General features: G+C 39.0%; 2 protein-coding genes across 2 annotated transcripts; both read left to right on the top strand.

Annotated features, from left to right (window-relative positions):
• The first annotated feature begins 264 nt into the window (after positions 1-264).
• Positions 265-9,582, top strand: cnstb (consortin, connexin sorting protein b). The gene is made up of 10 exons (XM_079475283.1): positions 265-424; positions 4,038-4,255; positions 4,544-4,653; positions 5,101-5,131; positions 5,497-5,583; positions 6,036-6,141; positions 6,298-6,319; positions 6,411-6,692; positions 7,700-7,832; positions 7,922-9,582. The coding sequence occupies exons 2-10, from the start codon at positions 4,075-4,077 to the stop codon at positions 8,131-8,133; spliced, it is 1,164 nt and encodes a 387-aa protein (XP_079331409.1). The 5' UTR covers positions 265-424; positions 4,038-4,074; the 3' UTR covers positions 8,134-9,582.
• On the top strand, positions 9,322-15,196 carry sccpdhb (saccharopine dehydrogenase b). Its single transcript, XM_079475282.1, has 12 exons — positions 9,322-9,582; positions 10,626-10,735; positions 10,945-11,025; positions 11,105-11,234; positions 11,493-11,542; positions 12,323-12,453; positions 12,818-12,935; positions 13,843-13,962; positions 14,070-14,126; positions 14,223-14,334; positions 14,431-14,512; positions 14,749-15,196. The coding sequence occupies exons 1-12, from the start codon at positions 9,384-9,386 to the stop codon at positions 14,846-14,848; spliced, it is 1,290 nt and encodes a 429-aa protein (XP_079331408.1). The 5' UTR covers positions 9,322-9,383; the 3' UTR covers positions 14,849-15,196.
• The last annotated feature ends 1,006 nt before the right edge of the window (positions 15,197-16,202 follow it).

The following is a 16,202-nucleotide window of genomic DNA, read 5'->3' on the forward strand; positions in this document are numbered from 1 at the left end:
GTTTACCACAATATTTGCAGTAAAACTATGACAAAAAACACGGTAACTTCACTTCAACTTTAATAAAACCATGGTTAATTCAAAGAGAGTTTTATAGCACCCATGCAAATAAATAGAAACTACCATTTGAGGAACTTGAATGCTTTTTCAAGTCATCCCAGTTCCAATGCTCCTTATTAACCGATGGGTGGCGCCAAACACCCCCCATATAGCCGCACCGTAGGCCGAAACCTTTAAAGAAACGCCCCGGTCTGGTAAACAACTGCACAGATGCAACGCGACAGCTATCGAAACTGATTTCAGATCGGTGTTAATTTCCAAAACGAGACTTGGGGTCGCTTTTTCAGCAGCTCTGGGAACAGATATGGAAGAGTGGACTTCTGTGCAGATGCGGACTGCTGTAACTTTAACATAGAAACCAGAAGTAAGTATGAAAGCGTGTCTATGGTGGCTTATGGCTGTTTATGCGTTTCAATGAAAAAGAAACACTAAAGGACTTACGTACGAACCTCTTTTATGGGGAACGTTAGATCATATCTGTCCTGTTGGGATCCAGGTGTTTGTTTGTTGCATAGACCGCGGAACCGGGGGGGCCAGGGGGGCCACGGCCCGGGCAACTTTTGTACTCTGACAAACTATCTTATATGAATAAAAGCCTAAGTTTTGTTTTTACGAGCCAAACAATACTAGTCACCACACAGCTTCACTCACTCTCACCAACTGCTGCCGATAAAAAAACTCACACTGACTGCTGCATTTTGATTTGAAATTAGTTTGCATTGTTTATCAACTACGACGTTACGTCGACGTAGTTACTAGGTGTGTGAGCGTCGTCGCGAGCTAACGGCGGGCACCTGTTTAACCGCTGGCGGCATTACCAGGCTGCGACAATGAAGGGACAGAAGTCAATATCAGATTTTTAACAAATAAACTGGCGAAACAAAATTAGCAAACTACTCCAGCTTCCACTGTCGCCTCAACAACAGACCCGGAGCGTCCATCTCCACCACGGACTGCGACGAGCCCTCGCTAGCGGCTCTCCTCCGGCTTCAAGCAAAGCTACCGACATCCACTGTACAAGTGAGTGCTGCGGGGGGATCTCACAAAACCCAATCAACATCAAGACCCTGCTGTGCTGATGAAGACCAAAAAGGTACAGGGGACTGGGTCTTCACAACGAGCAAGATCAGTTCAATATCAGTGGTTCAAAGATTTTAACTGGCTGACATTGTGTGACACGAGCGGGAAACTTTACTTGTTTTGTTATTGTGTGTGTGTGTGTGTGCGGCTCTGCACATCAATCTGATAATGAGTCTTGACTTGATGATAATGACTATGATGTTGATTTAGATTCAAGGCAGCAAGATGAGTTTTCGTTGTGGACTGGACTGGATGTACTTTATGTGTTTGCTATAGTTTCATCTGTGCGTTTATGTGTAAATAGGCTTGGCCTGTTATGTGTGAATGTTAGAGTGGGATCAGAGGGGTTAATCTGAGGAAGCATGTGTGCGCGTGTTCATGTACGTGTACTGTAGATGTGACTGTGTGGTAGAGCCCTGCGCGGGACTGTTTTCTTCATCCCGCTCCCGCCGAATTTCTGACCATTACCGCCCGCTCCCGCAACGTATGTGTTACACTCCCGCCCGCTCCCGCAATATGCATGTCCACTCCCGCCCGCACCCGCAAAACTCTGAGAATCTATTCCCGCACAATAATAGAGATGCATTGATTTTGTGTGTTCTCACGTCCCGCAGGAAAAAAACACGTATCTGTATTGCTTTTATTAGAGATTCATGCGGTTGTTTGTTTGGTTTCCCTGGCCTGCATGCATTCTGACGCACTGGTCAGGAAGACGAATAGTAGCCTGGCTAGGCTATCGGGGACATCTAAAATGCTTTGGCTACCGCGCGTTTCTTTAGACTTCAAGTAGCCTACTTTGATTTTGGCTATTGAAGTTTAAATCTAATTAAAAACAAAAAGACAAAACACACAACACAATGAAATATAATTTCGTTTTTATCAAAAACTTTTCACCATCACACGGCACATAAAAATAGACTGCTTTAAAAAAAAAATAGAATATGATAAACTAGGCTACATGAAAAACAGCAGTTTTACAATTATTAGCCAAAGCCAGATCCCTCCCTATCCCGCGGTGTTTTTTTTAGCCGCCCGTTCCCGCCCGCAGCAAAGTTCAAACCGCCCGCTCCCGCGAGATTTGCGTTGGGTCCCGCGGGACCCAGCGGGACTCAATCCCAATGCAGCCCTCTACTGTGTGGTGTCGGAATATAATAAAGTGCTCCGCAACGTTGTTTAATATATCAGTAATATTGTCTGTTTCGATGCATTTGCGCCCCACCCCCTCCGCGTGACTTGAAATTATGGCCCCCCCTTGTTCAGATGCGTTCCGCGGTCTATGGTTTGTTGTAACGTTACGTGTGTAAAAGCAAACCAAACGAATGGAAGCGTTAATGTAAATGCAAAATATATTTACATGTGTTTCCCTAACGAAATGAACCGGTACCTATGGAATTTGAAGCAATATGTGCTCTCACTAGAATAATACTTGGTTATGCATTAAAAACGTATTGCTGTACTTTACTATAGTAAAACCATGGTTAGTTTGCTTATGGCAGACACTTTAATTCAAGTTCTCCAAAACAAGTTTCAGAGTTGACCAACAGGGACCAAAACAATTCATTGTGGAACAAAAGCATTGATTTCGTTTTGTTTGTGAATTGTGTAAAAATATAGTTGGTTATGATTCAGTCATTACACTGTTATGCGGACACCTCCTGTTAAACATAAACGTAGTCTATTGCACACAGTGCAACTTATTTAAATTCATTGTAATTCAGATTCAAGTTGTGTCTAACATATGCTATTAATCATTGCTTATATTTTCATCTACAAGAAATGCCTACTTTATTATCAGCCTTTTTCTGTTTAAAGTTATTTCTTTGAAATGATCTGTTATGACAATGAAAAGGAATGCAAATAAAAGCACTCGAATGCATAGGTGTGTAAAACAATTGTGTCGTTTTCACGCTCCTCAATGTCAAAAAGCAAAACGATTAGAGCGCTTAAACAGATAGTCTAGTTGCATCAATGATCCAGGATCCGTGTCAATCATTGTATTGTTGCAGAATACTGTTGTTGTATGTTCAACCTGTTCTGCTTTCATGAGGGTTCATGTTGACAATAATCCGGCTACCTGTGGTCATGTCAAGAAGCATCTCGACTTTTCTTTCAGCATTTTTCACCTCATCATTCTGTTACCACTGATGGTGACACTCTTACAATGTGGACACGTGTCTACACTTCCCTCTTTTTTCCATCTACGAAACCCAAGCCCTTGCGCATATCCCATGAATAATGCATCGCTGCTTATACTGGCTGTGTTTAAATTCCCCAGTCTGAAGATCTATATGAAGTGAGTGGAAATCAGCTTAAAATGTGTTTTCTGCTTAGCATAACCTGTTTGTCCACTTTGTGTTCTTAGGAAAAAGGAGACATGGGTATTGTGAAGTAGAAACACTCGTGCCAGATATTATCAAAGTAAAAATAATGGACAGTCGTGCATTAAAACACTTCAAAAACAGATGGTTGTAAGGTACACTCAGTACTTGTTTCGGTGCGTTATGGTCATATCAGTAGCCTGAATTATTCTCCAGTGGGTTTTACAGCGGGAGCGGCTTACTTTATGGGGGCTGACATTTTGAGATCACATGACCAACTGATTTTGACTTGCTTTATCTCAGTAGCCCCGGTTCTGGGCTCTTTCATTTGTGGGAAAAAGTAATCATGATTTACTGTAAATAATATATTTCTGTTATGGCATTGAAAACTAATGCTTTTGAATTACACATCAGCACTGATAGTCTAAGATGGCTGCCATATCAATGACATGATCAAAATTACTAGGCACTTTTTACAGATAAACGCCACTAAATCTCTATATTTTTTTTAATTATTTTAATGATTTTTCAGTTTAGTTTGTTATCTTCTTTAATATCTAATCTTGTTTGTGATCAAAGTTATGAAGAAGCCTTTAATGAAGGAGACAGGAAAGAGATGGAAGAGATGATCAGGATTACTCACCCAGAATCTTCAGAAGAGATCAGACGTCACCTAGCCATCTCTGATGAGAATCAGAACAAGCTAAAAGAGATTATGGACTTAGACACTGTTAAACACGACATGGAGAATGTGAACACACAAGCTTTAAAGAGCCATAGTTGCTCTTTAGATCATGGTAAGTATTATATTTCGCACTAATTTTACACACATTCAAACTGACTTCCTTGCACTCATTTTTGTATCTATTCTCATTTAAGCATTGTAGAGTAATTTGGGAAAAAATATTATCCATAAACATTGGAAAACGCTTTTATCCAATGAGAAACCACATACATGATTTACCCTGAGATCACAGTAACGTGTAATACAGGAATGGAATCTTTTAAGAAGATTCAGAGAAGAGTGAATGCAATAACATTCAGAAACATGTTTCTTTATGCAAAATTATATGATTTCTTTTCAGGCAGCCTCTCTGGAATGCTGCCACCCGGGCCTAGTCCTTCTCTTCTGGCTTCACTGCAGTCTCTTGTTGAAGATAATGATCATATGCTCCTCCCTCATTCCTTACACCAGGTGTGTGCACAATAGAGAAAAAGTCAGGCTCATATAAAGGCCATAGCCAAAACAACAACAAAGGCTAAAAAAAGGCTTCACTAACATGATCGGTCATGCTGTCTAGTTTGTACTTTTGCCTATTGTTAATATACAGTAACTTCTTCATTGGAAGTGTTAAATGGTGAAGTAACGTTCGATAAAAGGCCAGTGTATTTGTGGTATTATAAGAGCTATGTCTATGTTTATAATATTTCCCCACTGTAATGTATCTTAAAACTAAACCCCATGCATCTGTTTTCAAAACAAACAACTAATTTACTCATTTAAACCTTTTTCAATGTACGATTACAGTGTTTTTGTAATTGGATAAACTCGAGAACGGTCTTCAACATTATACTGAAAACAGGCAATCTATGTAAGCGAATACAAAAATACTACTGTACTTTTATTTTTCTCCTAAAACAGATAGCAGAGGCCTACGTCCTTGAAGAAGATTGTATCCTTTAACATTAAATCCAGTTTGCCCCTGATTTCAACCTGTTTCCTCTTTGCCTTTACTATTGCTAAACAATCCCGTTGATGCGGTTGCCATAGTAACCAGGGGGAATTACCTCATCAGGGGGCTCTTTAGGGCATGTCTCTTCATGTTCACTTTTAGGGTGTTGTACAAATGGAAGGGTGTTGATTGAGAATTTAAAACGATGATAAAATATTTATTTTGTGAACACCCCATAAGGTTTGCATAATGATCCCTCGAAAATTATATAATGTTTAAGTAGCTCTTATATACTCATATTAATATATTGTATCAAATTAGTGAGATTTTTAGTGTTATTTCCCTGACACTATTGACTGTCGTAGATCATTGGGCAGCCGAGTTTCTCAGTCTGGAGAAGCTCTATCATGAGAGGCTTGTGTCTAATCTTGCCTCCATACAGGAGCAATGGGGTAAGCATCACAGAATTTTGATCACACAAATGACATTTTGAACTATGTAAGATCACATTGTTTGCATGTAACAGGATGTCCTGAAGTATTTCGTTGTCTTGTAATAATGAGAACCCTTTTATGAATGAGAAAAATCAGTATAAAAAGTTTAATAGCTAGTTTCATCCCTCAAAAGTAAACAGCAATGTTATGGTTTGATCTCAGGAAATTGCTCATTTTCCAACTGTGTTGTCTGCACATCTGTTACTTCATCAATATCTTTGCAGAACAGAGGTCAGACTGTCAGTATAAAAGCCAAAGTTGAAGAATGTCACATAGCTGTTATAAATCATGATTTTAGGACAAGTGATTGTTTCGTGCAAGATGTTCCAGATATGAAAATATGTATGGTTTGTAATATGCAGATGTAAAGCCCTGACTTAAATGTCGTATATCTAAATTTTTGGTTTCAGAGTCCCAGTGGAAAGCTAGCATCCAAACCAAAATCGACTCTCCTGTAAGTGAGAGAGAGAAAGCACATTTGGATTCATTGAGTCACATATGTAAGACACATCAGAGGTAAGACTGCATGTAAACCTCTTAGTCATAGACCACAATTGACCGTGATTTGGGGGGTTTAGAAAGGAATATAAACATTACATAATAATAATAATGGATTATTATCATCATAATAATCCATTACAAAATATTGTAAATTTTTTCTTTCTCTTTCAGACCAAACATCCTTGCAGACAAGGTAAACTTTTGTTTTCTATCCACCAGAGAATTTTAGGCACTTTGAAGCCTGTTTAAAAGCGAACCTGTTTTATAACAGCTTGTTGTTGCAGAACACAAATGTCACAAAGCAACAGATCAGCCCAGCCCGTGTTATAGCACACAGAGGCTCTGAACAAGAGAAACCTTTAGTGAACTCAACTGTTAAAGAAAACCAGGTGGGTGACAGCCCACGGCGAGAAGCTGAACAGGAGCCAGATGACTACGAGGAAGGGGAGGGGCTGGAGGAAGACTTTGAGGAAGATGAGTACTGGAATGAGGAACTTCAGGCAGAGACGGCCATGGATGGCCAAGTTCCTGTGGATGAGCTGGCCAAACTCATTCAGATAGAGGAGGTAAGAGGGATTTCACCGTAGGGGTGATGTTAATCTCTCACATATTACCATCTGCCCTTGGAATAAAACAACATGCTGAGACACCAGCCGTCTAATGCAGTTTCTACAAGTCAACCTTTTACTGAACGATTTGTACCCCTCAAGGACTAAGCATAGAGTCAGATTAACTATATATATTTGCACCGTAAATCAATTGTATAAGACTTTAGAAAAGCAGATGGGACGTTCTTAAAGTTGAGGATACAGTTCTTAGCTGCTGGGTCTTTCTGCTCTGTAGGAAAATATTGTGATGTCATCCACAGTATTAAAGCCGCCAGCTGCAAGAGTTTAATGAAGCGAGGTTTCCCAAGTTGTGGGTTGTGGTTGTCTTAAAAAAACTGTCTTCAGAACAGTATTAGACACATTTAGAACGAGGTTAGGGGCTTTCTGATAGACAAATTGTAACTTAATTATTATTGCATATATGTCTCGTTTCTTCGTTTGATAATGGTGCCCCTTTTTAAAGTGACCTGACTTTGACCTTTTGTTTTGACCCTTGATTTGATTTTTAAGAAAACTAGTTTTTACCGTTAAAACATTTGGCCCTTTTTCCATTAGAATTAAATGGAGGGTCAAATTGGTTCCTGATCGCCAGGTAACATCCCACCAATAAAGTTTTACATAACCTGCAGAAACCAATACATTTCCATTTAATCCGTTACAGTTTCTGTGATGGTTTCTGTTGTTTTTATAGACAGATTCATTAGTTAGTGAGCAACCGGTCTGTGTTTGGTTGTAATATAACAATTTAATTTATATTGATATTAATTTGTATTAACATTTTTTGAATATTAATTGTATTAAATTATATTTAAACTACTCAACTGTTGATTGATTGTGGAGGTCTACTGGAAGTAAAGTTTGGGCCACATAACGTTTGTTTATGTTGCTACCTGCATGCATTTTAAACATAAATCTGTTTTTGTAAAAAAGTATTCTTTTAAAAATGTATATGTTTTTATCCCTAGATGTTTCCTTCAAATGGCTTAGTCTCTATTTTAAAGAAGAGAGCTTGTATCAAGGAAACAGAAAGTCTCAATCCACACAAAATGTCCCAACGCAAAGTTCGCTTCAGAGAGCCAGACGATGCTTTTGATCAAGGTATGACTTTTTGTGAACGGACTACTCCACAATTAAATATTCAGCTCTCTGTTTGCATTCATGTAAGAACACCTACTTTTCTCATGCAGAAGAGTCGACTAGAAAATCTTGCTTCATTCTTCTCCTCTTGTGTCTGGTTACCGTGGTGATCAGCATGGGCTGGACTGCACTATATTGCCTCGTTGGAGAGGCGTCCTCCAATGCGTGTGTCGATTTCTCTCAAAACGTGGACTTTTATTTTGGACATGTACGACGAGGAGTGGACACTCTCACACAGTGGTTCTCTTCCACTGCATCATAGTAATAGTCATTTTACGCTACTTTAGGTGCAACTCTTATTCCTTGGACTGTCAGTGGACAGAACAGTATTCCTATTGATATTAAAATGCACTAATGCACATTACCAGACTGGCCTTAATATACCTGTAAGACCATGCAAATCACAGTGTTCCTAGCACACTAATGCACAGGTTTGGGTACTTGGTGTTGGTACTAAACAGGCTTAGAGATATACCACTGCCATTCCCTTGATAAATAACCATGTGCTTTTAATGAGCTGCCTATGGAGCCAGTAACACTGTGCACATGAGTGACGAGTCAATAGCAAATTGCAAATTACAAACAGTGAACCTGTGTACAGTATATAGACCATTTCGGAAGATCTAAACAACGCTGGTCCAGAAGAACTTCCAGTTTTTTAAATCTGCACAAGCGGATACAACCCACCGAACATTTATAAACTAATCATCACATTAAACTATTATCTCTAAAATGTATTTATACATGCAGGATAGAAAAATAACTGAAAGTGCTGCTGGACCAGTGATTACATTTTGCAAAGCGGTCTATGTATGCCTATCGTGTATTTACAGTTTATTTTTATTTTGACCTGGCACTTTAAATTGGTGCTATAGTCATTAAACCACTAAACGTTTAAACAGAATTTGCGTATGTAGCAAATAAGGGACAATTGAAAGAATATGAACTTAGCATTATAAGTTCTGTACAAAGATTGTACAGCATTAATGACAGGAGTCGTTTTATCTTGAGCTTTTCTTGTAACAGATTTTATGTTGAAAAATCCAAAAAATGCATTTGTATTATTAAGGTGTGTCAATTTTCCACGTTTGTTTCAATATTATACTAAGAACTAAATCCTTGATTTATTTTTTGTGGCCTTTTTATGATATCCTTTCCTAAACAGTCCCATTTCTGAAATATGACTAGAAATGTTTTATTTTTAAAGTGATAGGAGATTTAAAGTGTAGGTCTGCCTATCAAAAAACACTGGAATGGTCCTCTGAAAGGTTGAAAAGATGGAGAAAGATGGAGCTGAAGCCTCATATGACGTCATTATCCTCTTGGTTGATAGGTAGAAATACCTGTGTGTGATATGTTGATGGTCCCACATATGAACAAATCATATTTAGATCAATTAAATGCACTACTGTCCGTTTAAGAGAGTCTTTCCGCCGCTAGATGTCTCTCCACGTCAACGTGTGACGGGTTCTGGAAACGTCTCGGCGGGCTTACACGCAGACCATAATCACGATGGCGACGTTTACGACGTCTAGCAGAAGACCGTATCATATAATAGTGTTTGGAGCGAGCGGGTTTACCGGTCAGTTTGTGGTGAAGGAGGTGGCGCGGACGTGTTCCGAAGGTCCGGGCGGGTCGTTACAGTGGGCTGTGGCTGGACGAGACCGCGGGCGGCTGGAGAAAATACTCGTTCAAGTTGCTCAATCTCTCTGTATGTGTTCAACGTTGACAGTGTTTATGAAATACGTCCGTTTGTGATAAACAACAGATTGAATGTTACAAAGTGTGAGATAACAAAACATTTACACTTGTAACTTGTAATACAATATTTTGGACATAATGGTACTTGTGTGTATGTTATGGTATAAAGTTTCACCTAGACATACAATCTATCTAAGGGGTTATTTGAATGGAAGTAGATTGTTTGCTTGCATTGTAATGGCTGGACATTTGACACAGTCTGTCAGCTGATGGTATTACATGAGCTTTGAGATGATCTGATGGATTACAGGGTTTGTGAATATTGTTGATTAAAGGCATAATGTTTGGGCAATCCCATCACAATCTGGAATTTCATGTAGCCGGTCATCTGGGATTTTGAAACTATGCAAAATATTGTAGGGTAAATGGATTTGATTCAAATAGGATATAGATCCATAATGGATTATGTGATTATCTAGTAACATACTGATGCCGTACTGATATCCTTAAAGGGATAGTTCACAAAAATGAAAATTCATAGATTAGGCTGTGTTCACATTTGACTTATTTTTTCACCAGAGAAAGTTGACAAATTGTGCTTTTTTAGCAGCTGGCAATGACTTTGGAGGTCGTGTATAGTAATTTCTCGCTATAAATCATGGGTAATAGGTGATAATCACGATGCTCAACATTATAATCACGGTTAATAACTAATTTCTCTTCAGCGTGTTTATTGGGCCTATACTTACAGCCAATGAATACAGTATTTTATAATCTGCTGCCATTGAACTTCAACAACGTATTTCAAAGCACGCAATCAATCATCGAATCACTCCGGCACAAAAATGCATAATTTGTGACCTTTGGAATGAAACCTTGCTACTCCATTTAAAATGTCTTTTTACTTTTTACAAATGTCACATACAGGGTTTGAACGACATGATATGAGGCTGAATAAATGATGACTGATTTATTTTTTGTGAACAGTCCATTTAACAATACATATAGGCCTGTAAAATCTATCCATCCTTGACATGCCCCATCTGTCTGCAGGTAAACCCGAGCTGAAGAGTGTAGAGGTTATTGTAGCAGATGTAGCCGAGCCGGAGTCGCTGGCCATCATGTGCAAACAACGTGTCATTGTGCTCAACTGCGTGGGACCAGTAAGTCCACAACGTCTATTGTCGAAAAACACAGGATGGGGGCCATTTACACATACACACAAATGTGGCCATGAAAGCTCTAGGGAAAAAATAAACATGATAGTTGTGTTATTCTGAGTGAACTGTTGACTGAGAAATGCTGTTGAACGTGAATATCAAGTGTTGTGTGTGGAACTACATGGCACTTCTGTCATCTTTTTTCTCGACAGTATAGATTCTATGGAGAGCCCGTGGTGAAGGCCTGTTTAGAAAATGGCGCCCACTACATTGATATTTGTGGAGAGCCACAGGTAGTTAATGTTGTTTCTATCACCACACTTTCTTTATCACGTTTCATTTCGAACAAGATTTGATTCCTGGATTGTGTAGTTTTTAGAGGGGATACAGTTGAACTATCACTCTGCAGCTCAGGAGAATGGCGTGTATATCATTGGAAGTTGTGGATTTGATTCCGTCCCAGCAGATATGGGCATCCTCTATACACGGGATCGATTTAAAGGTGGGTAACTTTTTTTGCGGTCTCATCAGTAAAGCGTACATGCATTACTGTGATATTTGCACCGTGTGTGCCCTTTGCTTCACACAACCCTTTTCGTAGTCGGTTTCCTTTCATCTCATCCCAATTAACGGTAGTAAAATAAGACATTTAGTGCTTACAGGATGTGAGTGTCTGTCGTTTCCTTTGAAGTGCCCCTGCAGGTAAATCTCGCCCGCCGAGCAGCAGATGCCTGACAGCTCCTCTATCTTCCTTTTACAGGAACGCTCACTGCCGTGGAGAGCTTTTTAACTGTAAGCACAGGACCCGAGGTGAGCGCAGCTTTGAACTCCTTGTCATATTTGCAGATCCATGTGAAGGCTTCAGAGGAATTTGATTGACTGTGATTGAACACCGAATTCTGCATGTAGATGATTTCGTTTGCTAGGTTTGGTTTCAGGTACAGTAGGTTTAAATGCTAGGCTCCAGGAACTGAACATTGCAGTCGCTCATGAATAATGCAAAGGACTGTCATGTCCCAATAGAATAAACTGTGAATTGTGGGATTTTATCTTAATGAGAAACTTGAGGTTTTAATTCGTTAATTTCATTTATTTTACCAGGATCATGACTGAAGCTTTTGCTACATAAATAATCTAGAGCAAACCTAGAACTGCATTTTCAAGGCCTGCGATTAAAGCGATAAGTCAGCAAAAAAACGTAATTCTGTCATCATTTACGTACTCTCAGATTGTTCCTAACCTGTACAAATTTAGTTGTTCTGCTAAACATAAGGGAAGATATTTGGAAGAATGTCAGCAACCAAACAGACCTCATCCCCATTGACATTCCTCCAAATATCTTTCTTTGTGTTTGATCAAACAAAGAAATGTACACAGGCTTTGAACAACTTGAGGGTAAGTAATTCATAACAGAATTGTCATTTTTGGGTCAACTATCCCTTTAAATTCAGATTAAAGCGAGCAGCACAAATCTAACACGTAGAGAGAATTATGTCTGATATTAGGTTGTACTTTTAAGTTTATCATGATTCCTATTTCCTGTTAGGACATCATGGAATTAAAGGCTTGATTTGTTGTCTTTTTACTCAGGGAGGATGTGGTCACGATACAACGTGGAGGTCGGCCATCTTTGGCTTTGCCGACAGCGCCAATCTCAGGAGAATAAGGAAGAAGTTTGGGCATAAACCGCTCCCTGTTGCCAGCACTAGAGTTATAAAGAGGTGATTTATAAAGTATTTTGTTCTATTAAAGAAACAGTTCTGTTGAACACAAAAGACAATATGTTGAAGGATGTAGGTTCAGGGGCCATCCTATGGTAGTCAATGGTGACCCAGAAATGTTTGGTTACAAGCATTCTTCCAAATATCTTTCTCTGTGTTCATCATAAAAGAGACATATACTCAGATTTAGAACAACTGAGTAAATGATGACAGAATTTACATTTTTGGGTGAACTGTCTCTTTAATTCTTTCTTTCCATTCATTGTGTTGTGTGAGCTATATATAGCTGTAGATTCTCTAATGGTTATCAGGATGTAAACTTGTGCTGGCGTTAATTTGCATGCTATTCTGGTGTCTTCCTCAGGGGAGCTGTTTTCTTCAGTAAGGAGATAGAGCAGTATGCTATTCCCTTCATGGGCTCAGATCCCTCTGTGGTGCGGCGGACTCAACGCTACCTGTACGAGGAACACAAAAACTACCCTGTGAGCGCTCTGTCCTATTGTTTTAATCCTATTGAGTTTGAAGAGATATTGCAGAATGATTATATAATGATTCAGAAAGTGAACTTGGCTCATGAATATTTATTAGGCGATGTAACATTCGACTTGTAGTCATTGCTAGAAGGCAGATAGTGGGTTTAGCAATATAATTTTATATGTGAAGTTATAGATTTGGGCTTTTGTCTTTTTTGAGAGCATCTTAGAGACAGACAGAAACTCGAGTCACTATAAAAAAGTAATAATTTTATACTTTTCATTCAGAAATTATCAAATGAAACTTTAAAAGGAGGAAGCCACTGCACACATTATGTATCACATAAATGACCGTCTTTTCATTGGAAGTCCTATTTATAAATATCTTTTTCTAATTTGTCATTCAATGCAGCTCAAACCCAGTTGAAGCATTTCTTTCAACTGTTTAAAGAAAAATGTTTTAGTGGGATTTTGCCCAACCTGCAAAAATGTCTCTGACTGAATCCTTTTCATACCATTATGCCTCTTACCTTTTAAAATTAAATTTCTATTGTGTGTCTTCTGAAGCACGATTATCGTGATTGTATTTTGAAGGCCTTCATGAATGTAGCAGAGGATGATTCACAGTCTGTGATTCATTGCTCTTTCATCTCCATAGCAATGAGCGCAGTATTGAGAGTGACGTCATAGAGGTCAATGGGGTACTGTCAATATATGGCCATTTGTGATTCAAAGCTTTTCTGTGGAATCAAAAATACATGTTAGTCATTTAGAAGTTTGAAATGATGGGAATTCAATGTGTTACCTCTGACTATTTACCCTAGATTTGAGTGTACAGTGCACACTGAGTTTTTGTTGTTCTATGAACTCATTGAACTTCTTCAATTCCCGGTTTTCTTTATGGTGTTGTTCTCAGGTCCAGTACATGGCATATGTTGGAATTGGTGGTATTTTCTCCGTGGCGAAGACCCTGTTTGCAGGTGTGATCTTCTGGTTCATGGTCAAATTTGGTCTTGGAAGGAGATTTCTTTCTCAGGTACACACTTGCATTCATAAGGTTACCTTGTAAAGACTAATTTGCATATATGACATTTATCAAGAACTGTTTATGAAATCTTCAATCAGGTTACTGTTGTTTTGCAGTTTCCCAAATTTTTCTCTTTTGGATTGTTCTCCAAAACTGGACCATCAAAGACACAGGTACGAAAACAATAAACCCGTCATTTCCAGAACAATGCCATACGTTTTTGTTGAAGTGACATTTTGTCTTTTTCTACCATTTTTGTCTTATACCAGATGAATGACACATCTTTCTGCATGAGGTTCATTGCGGAAGGCTACACAACAGATCAGGACCCCTCTCAAGGCAAACCTAATGCTAGGATCAGCACGGAAATAACTGGACCAGGTATTGTCCTGCTCATCGGTTATTTTGCTCTGTTGTACTGTATTGGATTAGCCGACCCAACTGTTCAGATTTGATCTCTTCTACCCCACTTTCCAGAACTCGGATACATCACCACCCCAATAACTATGGTACAGGCAGCTATTACACTGCTGAATGAGCCACACAGTCTCCCCAAACAGTGAGTCATAATACTTCTAAAGTATATACAGAATCTCATTTCTATATGATGGTATACAATGTCTTTATTTAGTAAAACAAAGTAAAGTTAAATACTGATCTTTGGTTAATAATGTTGTGACAAGGATGCTATATATAAAAGGCAAAGTTTTTTATTTGAACATGTTAAAGGCATTTGTGTTGCATATACTGTAAGAAGTCCCTTCTCACTTTTCTTCCTTCGGTTGATACTCACAGGGGTGGTGTGTATACTCCAGGCTCAGCGTTCGCAAAAACCACCTTAACCAACCGTCTAAACAAACACGGAATAAAGTTCACCGTGCAGGACGAACATTAGAGTTAATTCTGACTTTCTCCATTAGATTGGCTTTGTCTTGTTGATTTTATAGTTATTTAAGAAACGTGTTTTGTTTTGATTTTAGTCAAACAATGTGTATATATACTATATGTATATATATGCCTTTTTGTGGAGTGACTCAAATGGCTTCTTTCAAAGTTATTACTATTCAGTAATTTTAGCTATTTATTTGAATCTACTTGCAAATAAAGTTATGAATAGTTTGTTGTATTTGTATATAGCTGCAGAATATGCAAACTGATGAAATCCACTTTAACCTTGAATGCACTTTGTATAAAATTCAAATGTGTAAACATAAACGCCAGATAGTGCTGCTCATCTGCCACCAGGGGTCGCAGTTTCCCCTTTATCCATTTCCAAATCTGCCAAATATTTACGTAAGCAGAGATGACAAGAAAGGTCGTTTGGTGTGAAAGGGGTAGACATTGTTTGGGGTGTTTGGAAAAGGAATGTCCTTTTAAGGAAAGGAAGAGACGTGGCTGGGGGTCAAGATGGATGAGAAAGGGGGTGGTGGGCTGGACATGGCAGGCCAAGGTTGGAGCAGCCTGGCAGCCACGAGTTGGTATGACTCAGCCTGGCTTCATCGTAGCATGCCCTGCTATGACAATCTCACAGGATGTGAAGAGATGCTGGGACAGAGCTTGTATAAAAGTGTTGTCACACTTGACTTAAGAGGCGGCGACAGTAGAGGGTGGTGTAAACGCAAAGACCCTGCCTGCAGCTTCCCAAAATACAAGCTACTTATATGTTTAACTATAGTACTGGAAAAGTTAACTATTGAATTTCAGCATTTACTCATCTTCATGTCATTCTAAACCTGTATGACTGGTAGACTCTGCAGAACACAAAAGAAGATATTTTGAAGAATGTTTATAACCAAGCAATATTGGACCCCGTGGACACAAACCACATTTCTCAAAATATCTTCTTTGTGTTCCACAGAAAAAAGTAATATACTGAAAGCTACTGTAAATGAGAGAGAGAATGCGGTGGCATCTGTAGCTCTGAGCCCCACCCTTCCTTAACCTCCCTCCTCTCTCCTTTCTCTCTCTCTCTCGCTCTCTCTCTCTCTCTCTCTGTCTCACAGTTACTGTTTTCTGCGTGCAGATATTCATATCCTCCCATCCCCAGTGCACTCTTGACACATATCATACCTTTCATTTTCTCCTTCTGTTCCTATTATCCTGTGGTCCAGGACACCTCTCTTTTCCAAACCTGCAGTCTTCTTTCATCTTCCCCCCTCTCTTAAGTTCTCTTGAGGAACATTATATCTCTTGCCATGTTATAGAACATCTTGTACGTTGAGAACTACAAAGCTTTATATAAGACACCA

This window comes from Barbatula barbatula (genome assembly GCF_947034865.1).
Source record: "Barbatula barbatula genome assembly, chromosome: 15".
Taxonomy (NCBI): domain Eukaryota; kingdom Metazoa; phylum Chordata; class Actinopteri; order Cypriniformes; family Nemacheilidae; genus Barbatula; species Barbatula barbatula.

Bases quoted from the DNA above. Each gene is read 5' to 3' on its own strand.
- cnstb (XM_079475283.1), top strand. From the start codon at position 4,075: ATGGAAGAGATGATCAGGATTACTCACCCAGAATCTTCAGAAGAGATC. The intron at 5,132-5,496 runs GTATCCTTTAAC...TGACTGTCGTAG, and splicing joins CTACGTCCTTGAAGAAGATT to ATCATTGGGCAGCCGAGTTT. The intron at 6,320-6,410 runs GTAAACTTTTGT...TTGTTGTTGCAG, and splicing joins CAAACATCCTTGCAGACAAG to AACACAAATGTCACAAAGCA.
- sccpdhb (XM_079475282.1), top strand. From the start codon at position 9,384: ATGGCGACGTTTACGACGTCTAGCAGAAGACCGTATCATATAATAGTG. The intron at 12,454-12,817 runs GTGATTTATAAA...TGTCTTCCTCAG, and splicing joins AGCACTAGAGTTATAAAGAG to GGGAGCTGTTTTCTTCAGTA. The intron at 12,936-13,842 runs GTGAGCGCTCTG...TGTTGTTCTCAG, and splicing joins AGGAACACAAAAACTACCCT to GTCCAGTACATGGCATATGT.